This window comes from Taurulus bubalis, assembly GCF_910589615.1.
Source record: "Taurulus bubalis genome assembly, chromosome: 12".
Lineage (NCBI taxonomy): Eukaryota > Metazoa > Chordata > Actinopteri > Perciformes > Cottidae > Taurulus > Taurulus bubalis.
In genome coordinates, this window is record NC_136600.1 from 17,676,437 (window position 1) to 17,690,193 (window position 13,757).

Below are 13,757 nucleotides of genomic sequence, written 5' to 3' on the forward strand. Positions count from 1 at the left end.
GTTTTGAAAGTATCTTGTCTTGTTTCATCGTTAAATGATGCCAGATGTTCATGCTTCTACTCCCAGAATTTCTCTCGATAATTAATGGTGCAACATTGCAGCTAAAACGTTACTCCAGCACTAAATTAGCCTTTTCTTCTCTCACTAGCTCATCTTATTTCAACAAGTGCATCAAAGTATTTGGAAAAACTCAGGCAAATGCGATATAACCCCCCAAAAAGTACAACATGCCAAACCTGCGTGCTGTGCACATTAATAAATGAGTTGGGTAATTACACAGTGGATGTCTTTCCTGAGTAAAAAAGCACCCTGCCATTCGCTCACACGGTGCAGCGCAGTAACAGCTACCTGTTGATCTCTCGGTTCCACTTCCACTTGTAAAACAGAAACACATAATTCAGCTACTTTGGGAAAAAAAAAAGTTACATACCTTTTCTGATCTCATTGTGGGAAACGATAAGGGCTTCCTGCGCGTCTTTGAGTGTTAAATGAACAGTACAACACCCCCCGCCCCCCCCTTTTCTTCCTATTAGGCTACTTTCCCTCTCGGTTAGTTAGTGGGGGGTTGTTTCATCCAGAGCACTAAATCTCCCCTCCACCCCTTTTTCACATGGCTCTCTCCCTCTCCTCCTCTCTCTGCCTCTCTCCTCTCAGCAATCGGGGTCAGATATTTGGTGCCGTTCAGTACCTCTCCTCATTACTGAGCCGATTATAAACATGCCTTCACGCCCGTAAAAACCGGCCAGAAAAAAAACTCCGACAAAAACCCCCGCCCAGTACAACCAGCTCCCTGCAGTTGGAAACCACAGTCAGCCTCCCATTCTGTGTCTCTCTCTCTCTCTGTCACTCGGGCAGAATAACAATGAGCCAACGGGACCTCGTCTGAATGGGAGCAGGAGAATAATGACTTGAACTTTTTAAGCCAAAGACAGAGCAGCACATGCAGGCCTATCACTGGCCTACATACACCGGACCATCACATATTCCTGCTCCCCATTATCATGGGGAGGAGGAGGAGGAGGAGGAGGAGGAGGCCCTTCACTTAGTGCAATACAATACTGAGAAGATTAAAGGCTAATGTAAAAAATGAGGTGCTGGAGAGGTTAAAGTGGGGGGAAAGTCTCCAAAAAGTAAAGTACATTTACCTGAGTACTGTACTAAAGCACAATTTTTAGTTACTTGTACTTCACTTGAGTACTTTTTCCATAGTTTATACTTTATACTTTCACTCCACTACATTTATTAGACAGCTTTAGTTACTTTGCAGATTAATATAATATATAACCCCTCTGATAAATTATGATATACTATTATAGTTTAAGCAATGGTTTTCACTGAAATGTACTAGTCCAGCCTAAACTCTACCAATGATAACATTGCATGACTATGTTAAAATGGTTTGCATGAAAATTAAATCAGCAAATGTACTATAACTGTCATATAATTATAGTGGGAGTAAGCATTTCCATCTAAATGTGGTGGATTGGTCTTAAGTACAGTGTCGGTGCTTTAAAACTGCACATTATGTACATAAATGTACACAGAGCCCATAAAGCCAGAGTGGTGTACCTCACTTGTAGTACATTTCGGTGTCTGACTGAAGCTGTCTTTTGTTGCAGTTGCAGGTTTTCTCCAGGTGGTGGCGATAGTGTGACATCATTTCCTGCAGCACCTCCCCTGCATTAGACCAACAGCCACAGTGGTGCAACAAGTGAAGACTGTAAACATTCAACGTGAATGTTTAAAACACATGTCATTTATAGTGTTGACAATTTAATCTAAATATGAAATAAAGCCAACTATGAAACATTCAGCACAGCTCACAGGTAAACATGTTCTACTCAGGTGTCCACCCTCCACCTTATCACTGCAGCTCATTGTCTCTCCACACGACCTGTGCTAACACAGTATTTTGTATGAATGGACACAACCAGATCAAACCCGCATACAAAAAGCAGATCAAAGTGTCTTTACTCCGTTGCAGGGTGTGCAGGACCTTCTCTCAATTCAAAAGACGAGACCTCATCTCTTTCCGTCATCAGTGTAGCCTCCGGCCTGCCAGCCTGAGCTGATGCTCTTTGGCGTTCTGGGTCACCTCCGTGTTGAGGGGAACACATTGACGTGTCCGTGGTCCTCTGCCCTTGGACCTGAGCCGTAAAGCTGTTTGTGTCGGCTTGCTTCCTCTGGGCCTAATTCACACGTTAAGGAGATTGACAGAAAGAAGAACCCAACTCACACTGATCTATATTAAACAATACAAATGACTCTACACACCTCTCACGTCTATGTCTTTACTTGGAGTCCAAATGTGTCATGTATGAATAGTGTCTTAAACGAATGTCCTGCCAAGGAAACAAAGACAGGATTCAAAGTGTGACCACACAGAAATAAAGTTCTCTGAGAGGTCAAAACATACCTAAAAAATATGGCAGTTCTGAAAAGAATTAGCAAAACTCACTCCATGGAAAAGTAATTGTCCCTTATTAATCTCCCCATTAAACCGAAATGACAAATGAGAAGATATAGGTAAAGGTGGGACAAATAAGGATTTATTTCAATGACTGAGATGGGAACATATTTTGTACGCTGAGTGCAATATAATGCATAATGGTGAATACTGTTGTGACTGTATTATCTTAAGTAATTTATCTGGCATATTACAGCAAATAAAACAAAATATATGTCTCTTTTCTGTGTGTTTACATCATTGATCTGATGAGATAGGATGCGACTATAACATATAGAGAGACAGAACATGTCATGTCCAGACACTTCTGGGAAACGTAACTTTAGTAATTAAGATGTAATTACACCGAAAGAGTCTTTTAATCCTTGATACTGAACACGTGTCACACGCACTGAAAGGACATCTCTTGTAATCAGGCTGTGCACTTTTGTCCAACTGCTCTGATTGTTAGTCGGATTTCAAGCTGTCAATTTTGTCAGAGAAAAGTCCACTAGCAGCAAGACAAAAACATCTTAACCCAAGGTCTACTGTCTAAAACCATTGCCAGCTATTTCAGATGATGAAGAATAAAACAAAGTGACCATGCCTTGAATTGCGCAACCAATTACATTTGCAATTGTCCAGTTTCTCTTATTAACAAGGTTTTAATACCCAGATGCCTGAAGTATGCCATTGTGTCTAAAACCTGTTATATGTCCTGTAATCAACATGCTGACTCCAATATTTGGTGTTGTGTGATTTTCTTTGACCATAAATCAGCCATCTGCTGTCCTCTGCTGGCCTCTTTGGCTGTCAGTCAGACTGGAAGAGACGAGTAATTAATCAGGCCAATTACTCCCGGGCTGAGATCTAGGTGAGCTGTGTGCAGGAGCCGAGCCTATAATGCTTGTGTCCTGTTAGAGGGGATTGTACATCACAGGTCAAATAAAAATATAAAAAGTGTTTATGTGGGTTGTCAGAGAAGGATAATATATCGTCAATATAAGCACATTATCAGGATACAAATATAGACGATGGAGGAGCGAGTAGGATGTCGAAGAGTCAAAAGAGTCTGGCAGGAAAAGAGGTGTGGTCTCCCAAGAAAAACACAACGAAGCTGATGGAGGGGAGGAGGAGGAGAGAAAAGAGAGGTAGAGACAATGAAGGAGGTATAGAAAGAGTTCTCTCCTCAGGAGTAAATCTCCCTCAATCTGATCAGTGTGTGAGGTGGACTAACTCACAGTGGACAGGGACTAAGTGGGACTTTCAGGTACGGACGCTTTTTACAATGTAAATTTAACAGTGTGTTAATGGTGTCCTATATTAGTTCAATTATTTCCACGAGGTGTAACAGAGGACAGTTAAGAGTCGTGGTGTGGCTGTGTTGACCTTTTACCATTTAGAAGCAAAGAAACATAAACCTTTTTGCAGTAAGAAATATTGTGAAAAACGATAATTGGTCAATCATTACAATATAAAATGACACAATTTAGATTTAGAAGAAAGAAACACAAGTTTGGGGATTGTTTGTGTCAGTTACTAAAAGCAACTGCAACTAAATGTAACTGCAGTAATCTCAAGAGGTTGAGACATCTCCAAAGATGTGTCTGCCCGTCACGTTTGCATCCAACAAAACCCTTTCCTAAAATAAATAGTTCACAAAACAATAGTAATTAATGTATCTATATTCAGTACTGATGGAAACTAGAGGTAGATTTATCTATGTTCTACTAAATGTGCTTCTTTTAGTTGGTAAATGGAAGAATTACACATTTTGTTTAATGGAGGTTGAAGAGATCGACTGCAGAGTTTGTTCAATTCCAACTAAGGAGCGATAAAAATCTGTCATAAAATACATATTTTCAATCACTGTTCAGCTGGTCATGACAATGAACTAGAATGCAGGTGGAATATATAACAGTTTAAGATAAGAAGTTAAAACTTTTAAATTTTTTCATGATAATTAATGCTCCAATTCAGTTATATTGTGCATGTTCCAAGTCAATTAATTCGTTATTCAACATATACTAGAACATGCAAAATAAAATATAATGTAGCAGCGATGAGATGCTTTATATGGTTTGTAAACTACCAAATGTGCGGTTTTGGCATCTCACAGATTTAAGTAAAACGGCTTTTTAAGACATACAAATGATCATTTTACACAATAAAGACTATTGAGTGGGTGAAGCACCAGCTATGGGGGACCACTCAATGGGTGTGATTTACACTGAGGAAGACTTTTCTTAAACTTAAACTTAACTAAACAAATTTTGGGAGAGAACATTCTGTTGACATTGATCTTGTAATGCACTGGGATCTTAATAGTTTTAACGCCATCCATTCTCTGTCTGGAAATAATTTGTTTGTTTAGTTCATTATTTTGTTTGTCAGAGTCAACAGTTTTTTAAATCAAAAGGGTCTAACAGCAGTTGTCAGTTTTTAATTTGGGAATAATCACACTACTTAAATATCCACCTTGACCATATGGTGCAGGGTGGTTGCACGAGCCCAGTGCTCACCATGGATTACCCCCCCCTCCCCCCACACACACACACACACACACACACACACACACACACACACACACACACACACACACACACACACACACACAGAGAGAGAGAGAGAGAGAGAGAGAGAGAGAGAGAGAGAGAGAGAGAGAGAGAGAAACACGCAAGCCCACTTATCTCTGGTTAAGGTAGCACAACAACTGTGTGTAATTAGGTTAATTCAGTGACTTGTGGTTGGTAATAAACTCAGGGTTAAACTGTGTTGATTGGGTGTGACACGGTTTTGTACCTCGACCATCTGTCTCTCCTGTAAGCCGTTAATCAGAATAGGGACTGCAGAGACAATATACATTTAAGTTCAAAGGCTGTTTCTTTATTATAATGAGAAGTACATTATAACAAAGCTGATTCTCAATGAATTAAAACAAGGAATTCTAAATAAATTCTAAGGCTTAATAACACCTTTTTTAAATTGCCATTTGTTATTGGATTTTTATTCAGGCTGAAATGATCGTCAGACAACAGACTATGTTTGTGTAGGTATTTTTCCACTGTTTCATTATTGATAAAGTACAGTAAATCATGTATGAACTATGTGTACACACACACACACACACACACACACACACACACACACACACACACACACACACACACACACACACACACGGTCACTGTGAGCAACAGGTGGTCAGTGAGGTTTAGCTGCCACAGCACGCGTGTGCCATTTCAAAATGCCGACCCCGTATAATGAAGGACGCGTTACGTTGCTCCGAGTGGTCAGCCAGCATTAATGATACAGAGAGAGAAAATAATAAGATCTAGGTTTTAAACAATGTACGGCTTTAATACCATCCTCCAAGTATAAGAGTTAAATAACCGCCTAAATTAAAGTTGTAATCCCATTTCATTAAACAAAAGGTTTCTGCAGCCTTCCTTTTGGGCTTTCTCGGAAGTCAAAACCACCAAAGGTACCGACAAAAGTCTTGTGACGCTGTCTGGTCCGGTCAGGATGTCACACTTCTGATTTGGATTAATCCTTGTCTGCACGGCCTCTGGTAGTTTTGGCGCATGCCCGTGTCATGTAAGGTTTACGGGTCAGACAGACTGCAGCTGAGTGGAGCCAGAGACGTCACGCTGAGCTGTTCTTCCGTTGATATACGCCAGCCAGCCTGGTCTAAAGGTGTCTCTTCTCAATGTCCTGTTTCTTGTTTGAGGGAATTGACTAACTAGAACAGTACAAATACAAAACAGACATGTCTGTAAACTTGTAGATACAAATACAGGACACTGGAATCAACATATCAGATAAATGAAAATGTAATACAAACCAAAACAACAGTAGGATTATAATGATCGGGAATAGAGCTAAATAAGCTCATCCCCGACAGAGTCTCTATAGAAAGCTGCCTCCCCTCCTTTGTTGATGCTAATAGAAAACCTTAAATCTAAAATCTGATGTTTTGTTTTACAGGTTTTCATTTTTCAGTGACGGAGGGAGAGGAAGCATCCAGAATAAAAATAATAAAGAGATAAAAGACAAAGATTTTCATTTCTTATGAGTGGATACTCTGCCGATGGAGATCTTTGTTATCACGCTCCCTGATGTCTCCTCTCCAACAACAAAGAGGTCAACACAACCTTAACCGGCATCACACATTTTGAAGTGAAGCCAAGCTCCTTAGACTTACTGGCTGAACTGTGGATGGAAATTATGAGGAACTCTCCGTCTCGACACATGTTCCTTGTTCCCATTGGGTTTTCTTTACTTTCACTTCTCCTTTGCCCTTCAACTGCCAGCTCAGGGTCCGACTATGACTATGGAGCCCACCCACGCTTTGTTTGTACCCCTATTCCCGTGGATGCAGACCCTGCCTGCTTCCCTACAGGGGGTCCAGGTGTAGGGGCAGCAGGGCCCGGCGGACCAGGCCATCAAAGTGCACCTCCTGCTGGCTGGTGGGGGGCGAGCGAGGAGGCCAAAGCCACCATCCTCCACCTCAGGGAGAGCCTGATCCAGCAGAAAGAGACCATCCTGGACCAGCGAGAGACCATCAGAGAGCTGACGGCCAAGCTCACCCTGTGCGAGGGCCTCGGACGAGGCGTGGCGCCTCACGACGAGTTCCACGGCACGGCGTCACACCCCCATCACGCGGGGGTGGCCGGCCATCACCCGTACCCTGACAACGGGCACTATAGCAACCAGCAGGGTCACCATGGTATCCTCATACCAGACTCACCGCACTACACCTCTGTGGGGGGGCACAGCGTGCACCACCAAGAGAAGGACAAACATGTGACGCCAGGAGACATCACATCGTCCCCAGAGCAGATGGAGAGGATGCTGCAGGCGCTGAAGGAGAGGCTGGACAATCTGCAGGTGAGCAACAACAGGGGGAACTTTTTTTTAACTCAGTGGTGGCCGACATAACTATAGGAAGAAAGAATAGGTGGATTAAAGAAAATATAACACAGTTGATGAATAGGAAAGAGGAAGTAGAGGGAGGCTTGTGAAGTGCAGCCTGCCTATATCGGTCTTTTCATTGTTTGGACATTAATGCTGTGGTCACCAGATTGCTGCATAATTAAGTCCCAAAGTAGTATGCCCACTAAGTACTTAGAGAGAAAAGAACAATTAATTACCTAATTGCATAAAGCCACTCACCACATTGGTAAGAGAGTCACTCTGATGTCCCTCAGTGGGCACCTCAGAGCGACAACAGGCTCAGAGGTGGACGTCACTGATGTAAAATACTCTGAAACATTGGATAGACTGGGCACATTTAATTTAAGGTTTTCCTTTAGTTACTCACTGTTTTTACATTCCTGGTACATCTATTTGTCCTTTTCTACTCGCTCTTCTCCCTTATCTGTGATTACAGACTGATGTCAGGAGCTGTTTAGTGTATGGAGGAGATGGGGGGTGGCAGTACGACTCTGACATCCGCAGTAATTATCCTAATCTCCCTTGACAGACTGGTAATCAGGGCATGCACAGCGACAAAGCCTGGATTACCTGCGAGGAAGAGAAGCAGAAGTAGATACAGGAAGACACAATTAATATCTGACTGCTGCATTTGACATTGAAAGATTAATAGTGAATGTGAATAGCAGGCAAAGAAGTAAGAGAGACACGAGTGCTCTCTTAGACCTGCAGGTGACCATGACACGTGACTCCTTGAGGTCCGTTTGTGCACCAAAGTACCACTAATGCCTTTGTCCCCACTGTTGTAAATAGGGAGCACAAGGAAGGAAATACTCTTTGTTACCAATACCTCACCTGTGTGTTCTTCACCTCCCTCAGCAGAAGAGGAACACGTCCATCACCTACTCCAGCTCTCTGAAGGAGCTGCTTCAGAGGAAGATCAGCGCTCTGGAGCAGCAGCTGCACCACCGCACCTCCTCCCACAGCGGCCCGGACCACCACGATGAAGACCGCAGCCACAGAGACGACGGAGACCACCATGACGGAGACCATCACGACGGCGATCATCATGACGATGGACACCCAAATGACCACAAGGACGACCACAACGATGGCGGTCACAGTGACAACGAGAACCATACTGACCATGACGATGACCATCACGATGCAGACACGGGCCACGCTGACGGCCACCATGATGATGGCGGCCACCACAGCAATGAAGCAGAGAGTCACAGTTTCCTTTCACACACAGGGTACAGAGAACCAGGGCCACGGACTGGTTTCCACTCAAATAAACTGGAAGCAATGCTCAACCAGCTGCACCTCACAGGTACACAGACAGTGTGGGAACTTTGTAACATGCAGTCACTCCTTTAATGAGTTATGACGTGTTTAAACTAATACTTGGTCTACGTTGTGCGAACAGCGTATTCTGCAGCTGCGTATGTTACCAAAGACGAGGGAAGAACTTGCAGTGTGTGGAAAAAACACACAAGCTAGCTGCAAAACTTTACACAAACATATTGGAAGTACAGTGTCATATTTGATTCTTTGGAATTTTACATCAGGACATTTTTCTACAAATAAAAAAGCCTTTAAAGGGAACTTTCCCTCCATTTTTATAAAATATTTCAGTATTTTAGATAATAAATATCTGAAAAAAATGTTTGTGTCATTACCTTCTCACATTCTTATAAAAAAAATAGGAATGAAGTAGAGTTTTAAAGTTCATTGTTGGCCTTGTATGCAGCTGTTAGTAAAACAAAACAAAATGACTTATGTTTAAAAGCTCCAGAACAGATACAAAATGGAAGTTTCTTAGATTGAAGGATCTTAGATTGTTTTATCCACTACCAAGGTCAAGAGTGAACTTTGAATGTTCAAGTCAAATAACTGTGAGGTACTTAAATTGCTCAGAAATATGAAAATGTGAACATCTGCGACTCGGCAAACTCCTTCTGCTGACCAGGACGGTTACTAAATGCACCGCGCGTACCAGGAGATTGTTTTCTCATATGATGTTATTTCTCTCCAAAAACAGGCTCCGGCAGGACAAAGAGTCCTGATGCCTTCCAGATCAGCTTCCCCATAAGATCCAACTACATGTACGGGCGGGTGAAGAGGACGCTGATGCAAGAGATCTTCGCTCTGACTTTGTGTCTTTGGATCAAGGCGGGCGTGGGGCCCGGCTTGGGAACGCCCTTTTCCTACTCGGCCCCCGGACAGGCCAATGAGCTGGTGCTCATTGAGTGGGGGAACAACCCCATGGAGCTGCTGATCGACGACAAGGTGGGGACGACATATAGAGCCACTGCAGCATGGGAGTTAAGCTTACTGTGTGGTTACAGCGTCAAAGGCCCCCAAGGCTTCTTTTCTCAATCAGCTTCTTACTATGAGCGATACAATCCCACACCAACACACAATTTTCTAGATAATGTTTTACTTCTTTTTTTATGCACACTTATGTTTGAAGAAGGTTTGCAAACTCTTGAGCCACAATCAGGGTTTAGAATCTAAGGACGGCTGGTTGTTTGCTCACCGTCAACCAAATCTGAAAAAAATCACTCTCTCACACAGAGTATACGTTTTAAACCCTTTAAAAATCTCTACGTATTATCCAATTAATAACTTTGTCACACATATAATCCTGAACATTTAATATTATAAGGAATTCCTTTAAATTACATCTTAAAATACTTACCTGCTGTCTAAGCAGCTTCAACCATCTAAAGTGTGTTGGCCGCTTCAATTGTCCACTAAAATATGCAGCAGATCTCAGAGATATTTAAAAACATGTTTTCTTTCTTCAGGACTTACTTGTATTACACCAGGATGTGTTCATATTATTGTCTCACCATCTCCAATGGCTCATCCCCAGGCTGTGACGCTCCCTCTGACCCTTGGGGATGCAAAGTGGCACCACATGTGTGTGACCTGGTCAACCCGGGACGGACAGTGGGAGGCCTACCAAGACGGAGTGCAGAGGGGGTCCGGGATAAATCTTTCCCCCTGGCACCCTATCAAACCTGGAGGGGTCTTCATCCTGGGACAGGAACAGGTAAAGACAAAGAGAATTCTCTGTAGATGCAAATTTCAGGACGGGAATGAGAATGTAATATGCTAAATAATAAATAAATACCCCACAAAGAGCTCTGAGCTTGAAACATTTTCCAGTCCAGAGAAGCCTTTTTTTGGTTCCTTATGACATTAAATACATTATTGGTTTGTAAAACAAGTATTGCTGCTAATGGTGACGGTTCTTTCCCTCTTCAGGACACTCTGGGAGGCCGTTTTGATGCCACTCAGTCATTTGTGGGCGAGATGTCCGACGTGCACATGTGGTCACATGTCCTGACTGCCAGTGACATCTACAGCCTGGCCTCCTGCGGCAGCCACCTCAGAGGAGATGTCCTAGCTTGGTCCGAGACAGAGGTGGAGCTTCTTGGAGGCGTCGCCAAATACCCCTTTGACCCCTGTCACTGAAAGGCCATAACACCAGATCCATGAACGTACCAAGAACATTTATTATAGATCAAAATGTGTGAGGATAAAACAAGACCCTTTGGCTTCCAGTTGTTTTTTAGGATGATCATTTAACGGCACCAACTCAATGCCTTCCTCTAAACTTAATCAGAGACCTTTTCTTTAAAAAGAACAATAAATATAAGTCTTATCTGTGTCTACGGAGACTTTGTAGGGACCTATTGGACTTTGGTATTAAGTTTTGGGCTCTACTGTAATCATGAGCTAGTGTTGTATGTGACATATTGTCATGTTGTTAATAAGACGTAATTCTGGAGGGGCTGTGATGGAATTAGCAGACCTTACATGTGTTCTGTTGTGGTGAAATGTGATAAACTGTTAGTTTGGATGATAGGCATAGAAATGTGTTGAGAAATCAATTTGTAAACTGGATGCTTCTTTTTGTTAAAAAGGTGTGCCAGAAAATACAGCTAATTTACCAAAGAAAATGTAGAATTGATTAGTGTTACACAACTTTAATAATTTAAGTGTCATAGATAGATTGATGTTTTATTTTGGAAGAAATACTGCAAAGCCTGTCAGACTGAACTAAGAGTTTCACTTCGTTTTGTAAACTAAAAACCTTTATATACTATGCAATAGTACTATACAATGCGTCCGTTTGTTCACTTAACAAATCGCTGACATGCATCACTTTTCCCCCCAATATATTTGAAATTGTGTATTTCGTGTGATCCAATCATTGCACTGTCGCTTCTTAATTTCTTACATGATCTGGCCTTGACTGTATATTTGTTAATGTACTGTATATAAAACACTGAATTTAGGCAAGGTTTGATTTTTGACAATACAAATGTTGTGTATTTGTTGTGTGTTTTCTTCTTACAATATGAAAATGTAAATTAAAAAAAATATAATAATAATTAAAAAAAAAAAAAAAAAAGTATAAAAACAGTTGTTTTTCATCACTTGTGGAGGTCAAACCCAAACTTGACAGGTCAAACTGGCAAAACGACAACATATTAGAATATTATTTCACGACTTGAATCCCAGTGAGACACACATTCACAATGCAGATGATCCACAAGACTTAACAATTTGACACAATTAACTAATGCCAACGTTATTTGAATTCAACTAACGCTAGTGAGTTACAAAGACCCAAATTGACCAGGTTTTAGGATAGTTTCAACGTGAGCTCAGGTTTTGTGCGTGTAATCTGTTTACGTAGAGACAGAAGAAAATTGAGAAACTGGAAACAAAAACAGAGGCCCACCCCTACAAGTGAGCATGCTTACAACCAACGTTTCTACGGTTGGTACTATGAATGTAGGTCCGGGTGAACAAACACATCCAGGAGAACACGTTGTCAAGGCGAAAAACGTCACTTTCACCTTCGACACAGCAGTGTTGTGAGCTGAACGCTAAAATGTTCCAACATGCTCACCTTGATCAAACTTGCATGTATGTATGTATGTAGCTTACATGTTTATATTCAGCATGTATCATGTAAATGTTGTCTTCCATGTTCAGTGCAAAAATGTCACCAAAGTTAAAACATATGCAGCAATCCATCATCTCGGTTTATCATTTATTGTTACACAGTAGTTTACTGGCACCAATGTATCATTTTCATTTTGCTACATTTACAGATGAACTATCCATCTTCACCTCACAGTAAATAAAAATAAATAAATACAAAATGAACACATTTTCTGAAAGAGGTGGAATCAGAAATAGAGGCCCAGTTTTCAATCTGATCATTTTTCAGTGTTCAACATTTAGTTTTAATGGAAATATTTGTGGTCCGAACTGTTTTTTTTGGCAACTTTGCACTTAAAAATACCCAAAAAGGGGAAGGCCCACAGATGTTTTGAGTGGATGCACTAACATGGAGGTATAAAGTTAGGCCTTTGTCAGTTTGATGAGGAAGGAGATTAAAAGGAAATCCTTGATCTGTATAACAGGGTCTACATGTTCTGATCAGAGAGAAAAGACCCCATTTCGCTTCAAACAACATGATCTTTATCAGGTGGACCAATACGGTACATGTTGTTAACAAAAGACTACTAAAGCGGGCACTGACCAGGTGGTGGCGTTATACAGCATTTCTACACAGTTCATGGTTCATCCTTCATCATATTGCAGTGTATGAGATCGCCAGTAAAGGGTGATAAAGAGTATTGTCAGTCAAAGTAACAGCATTTTCTCCAAAATGCTAAAATTGATAAAGTGCGGTAGACAAAGTATTTTCACTACAATTTAAAATGCCAAGTCAACAAACTACTAGTAATAAGTTCATGAACTGGATGTCAAGCAAAACTATCACTGGACACAAATCTAGACTCGTTACTGATTCATTACATTTTAACATTTTAATATTATATAATGAATCAAAGCTTTGTTAGTGTTCCTTGTTTTATTGTCTCTTCATTTCTATCACTGTGGTATGATGAAATATTTATATTACAGCTTGTGAACAGCTTCATCACACTTCTAGTGGACACTTGACAGCCCATGAAAGTAAAGTTGATGATAGTTTAACAGAGTGAGACTCATTCCTGCTTGTGCTTTACCGTCTGGTTTACTCAAAAAACCAACATGGTGGCCAAGAGGTAAATCAGACTACTAAACATTTCCTAAATATCTTTTTATTTTCCAATAAAACTAAGGTTAAAACAATTTACTCTACGCATGAATCAACTTCCATGTTAAATGCAATGTCTCCATGTCAACAGGGAACACTAACACTCAAATCAGTGCACTAGCATGATCAGCATCAGTACCTACGACTGACACCTCAATTTATCAACATGCAGTCCTACAGTAGCTCGTACAAAAATCAGATTTTAACAAAAGATAAAGAATAAATTAAATTGTTTCTATGTGT

General features: G+C 41.2%; 1 protein-coding gene across 1 annotated transcript; it reads left to right on the forward strand.

The window, feature by feature from the left end:
• Positions 1–6,664: 6,664 nt before the first annotated feature.
• Positions 6,665–10,867, forward strand: LOC306744860 (neuronal pentraxin-2; the record flags this gene model as incomplete). The annotated part of the gene is made up of 5 exons (XM_079227557.1): positions 6,665–7,336; positions 8,264–8,714; positions 9,426–9,673; positions 10,263–10,442; positions 10,658–10,867. 5 exons carry the CDS (start codon positions 6,665–6,667, stop codon positions 10,865–10,867), a joined length of 1,761 nt encoding a protein of 586 aa, XP_079083683.1.
• Positions 10,868–13,757: the final 2,890 nt, after the last annotated feature.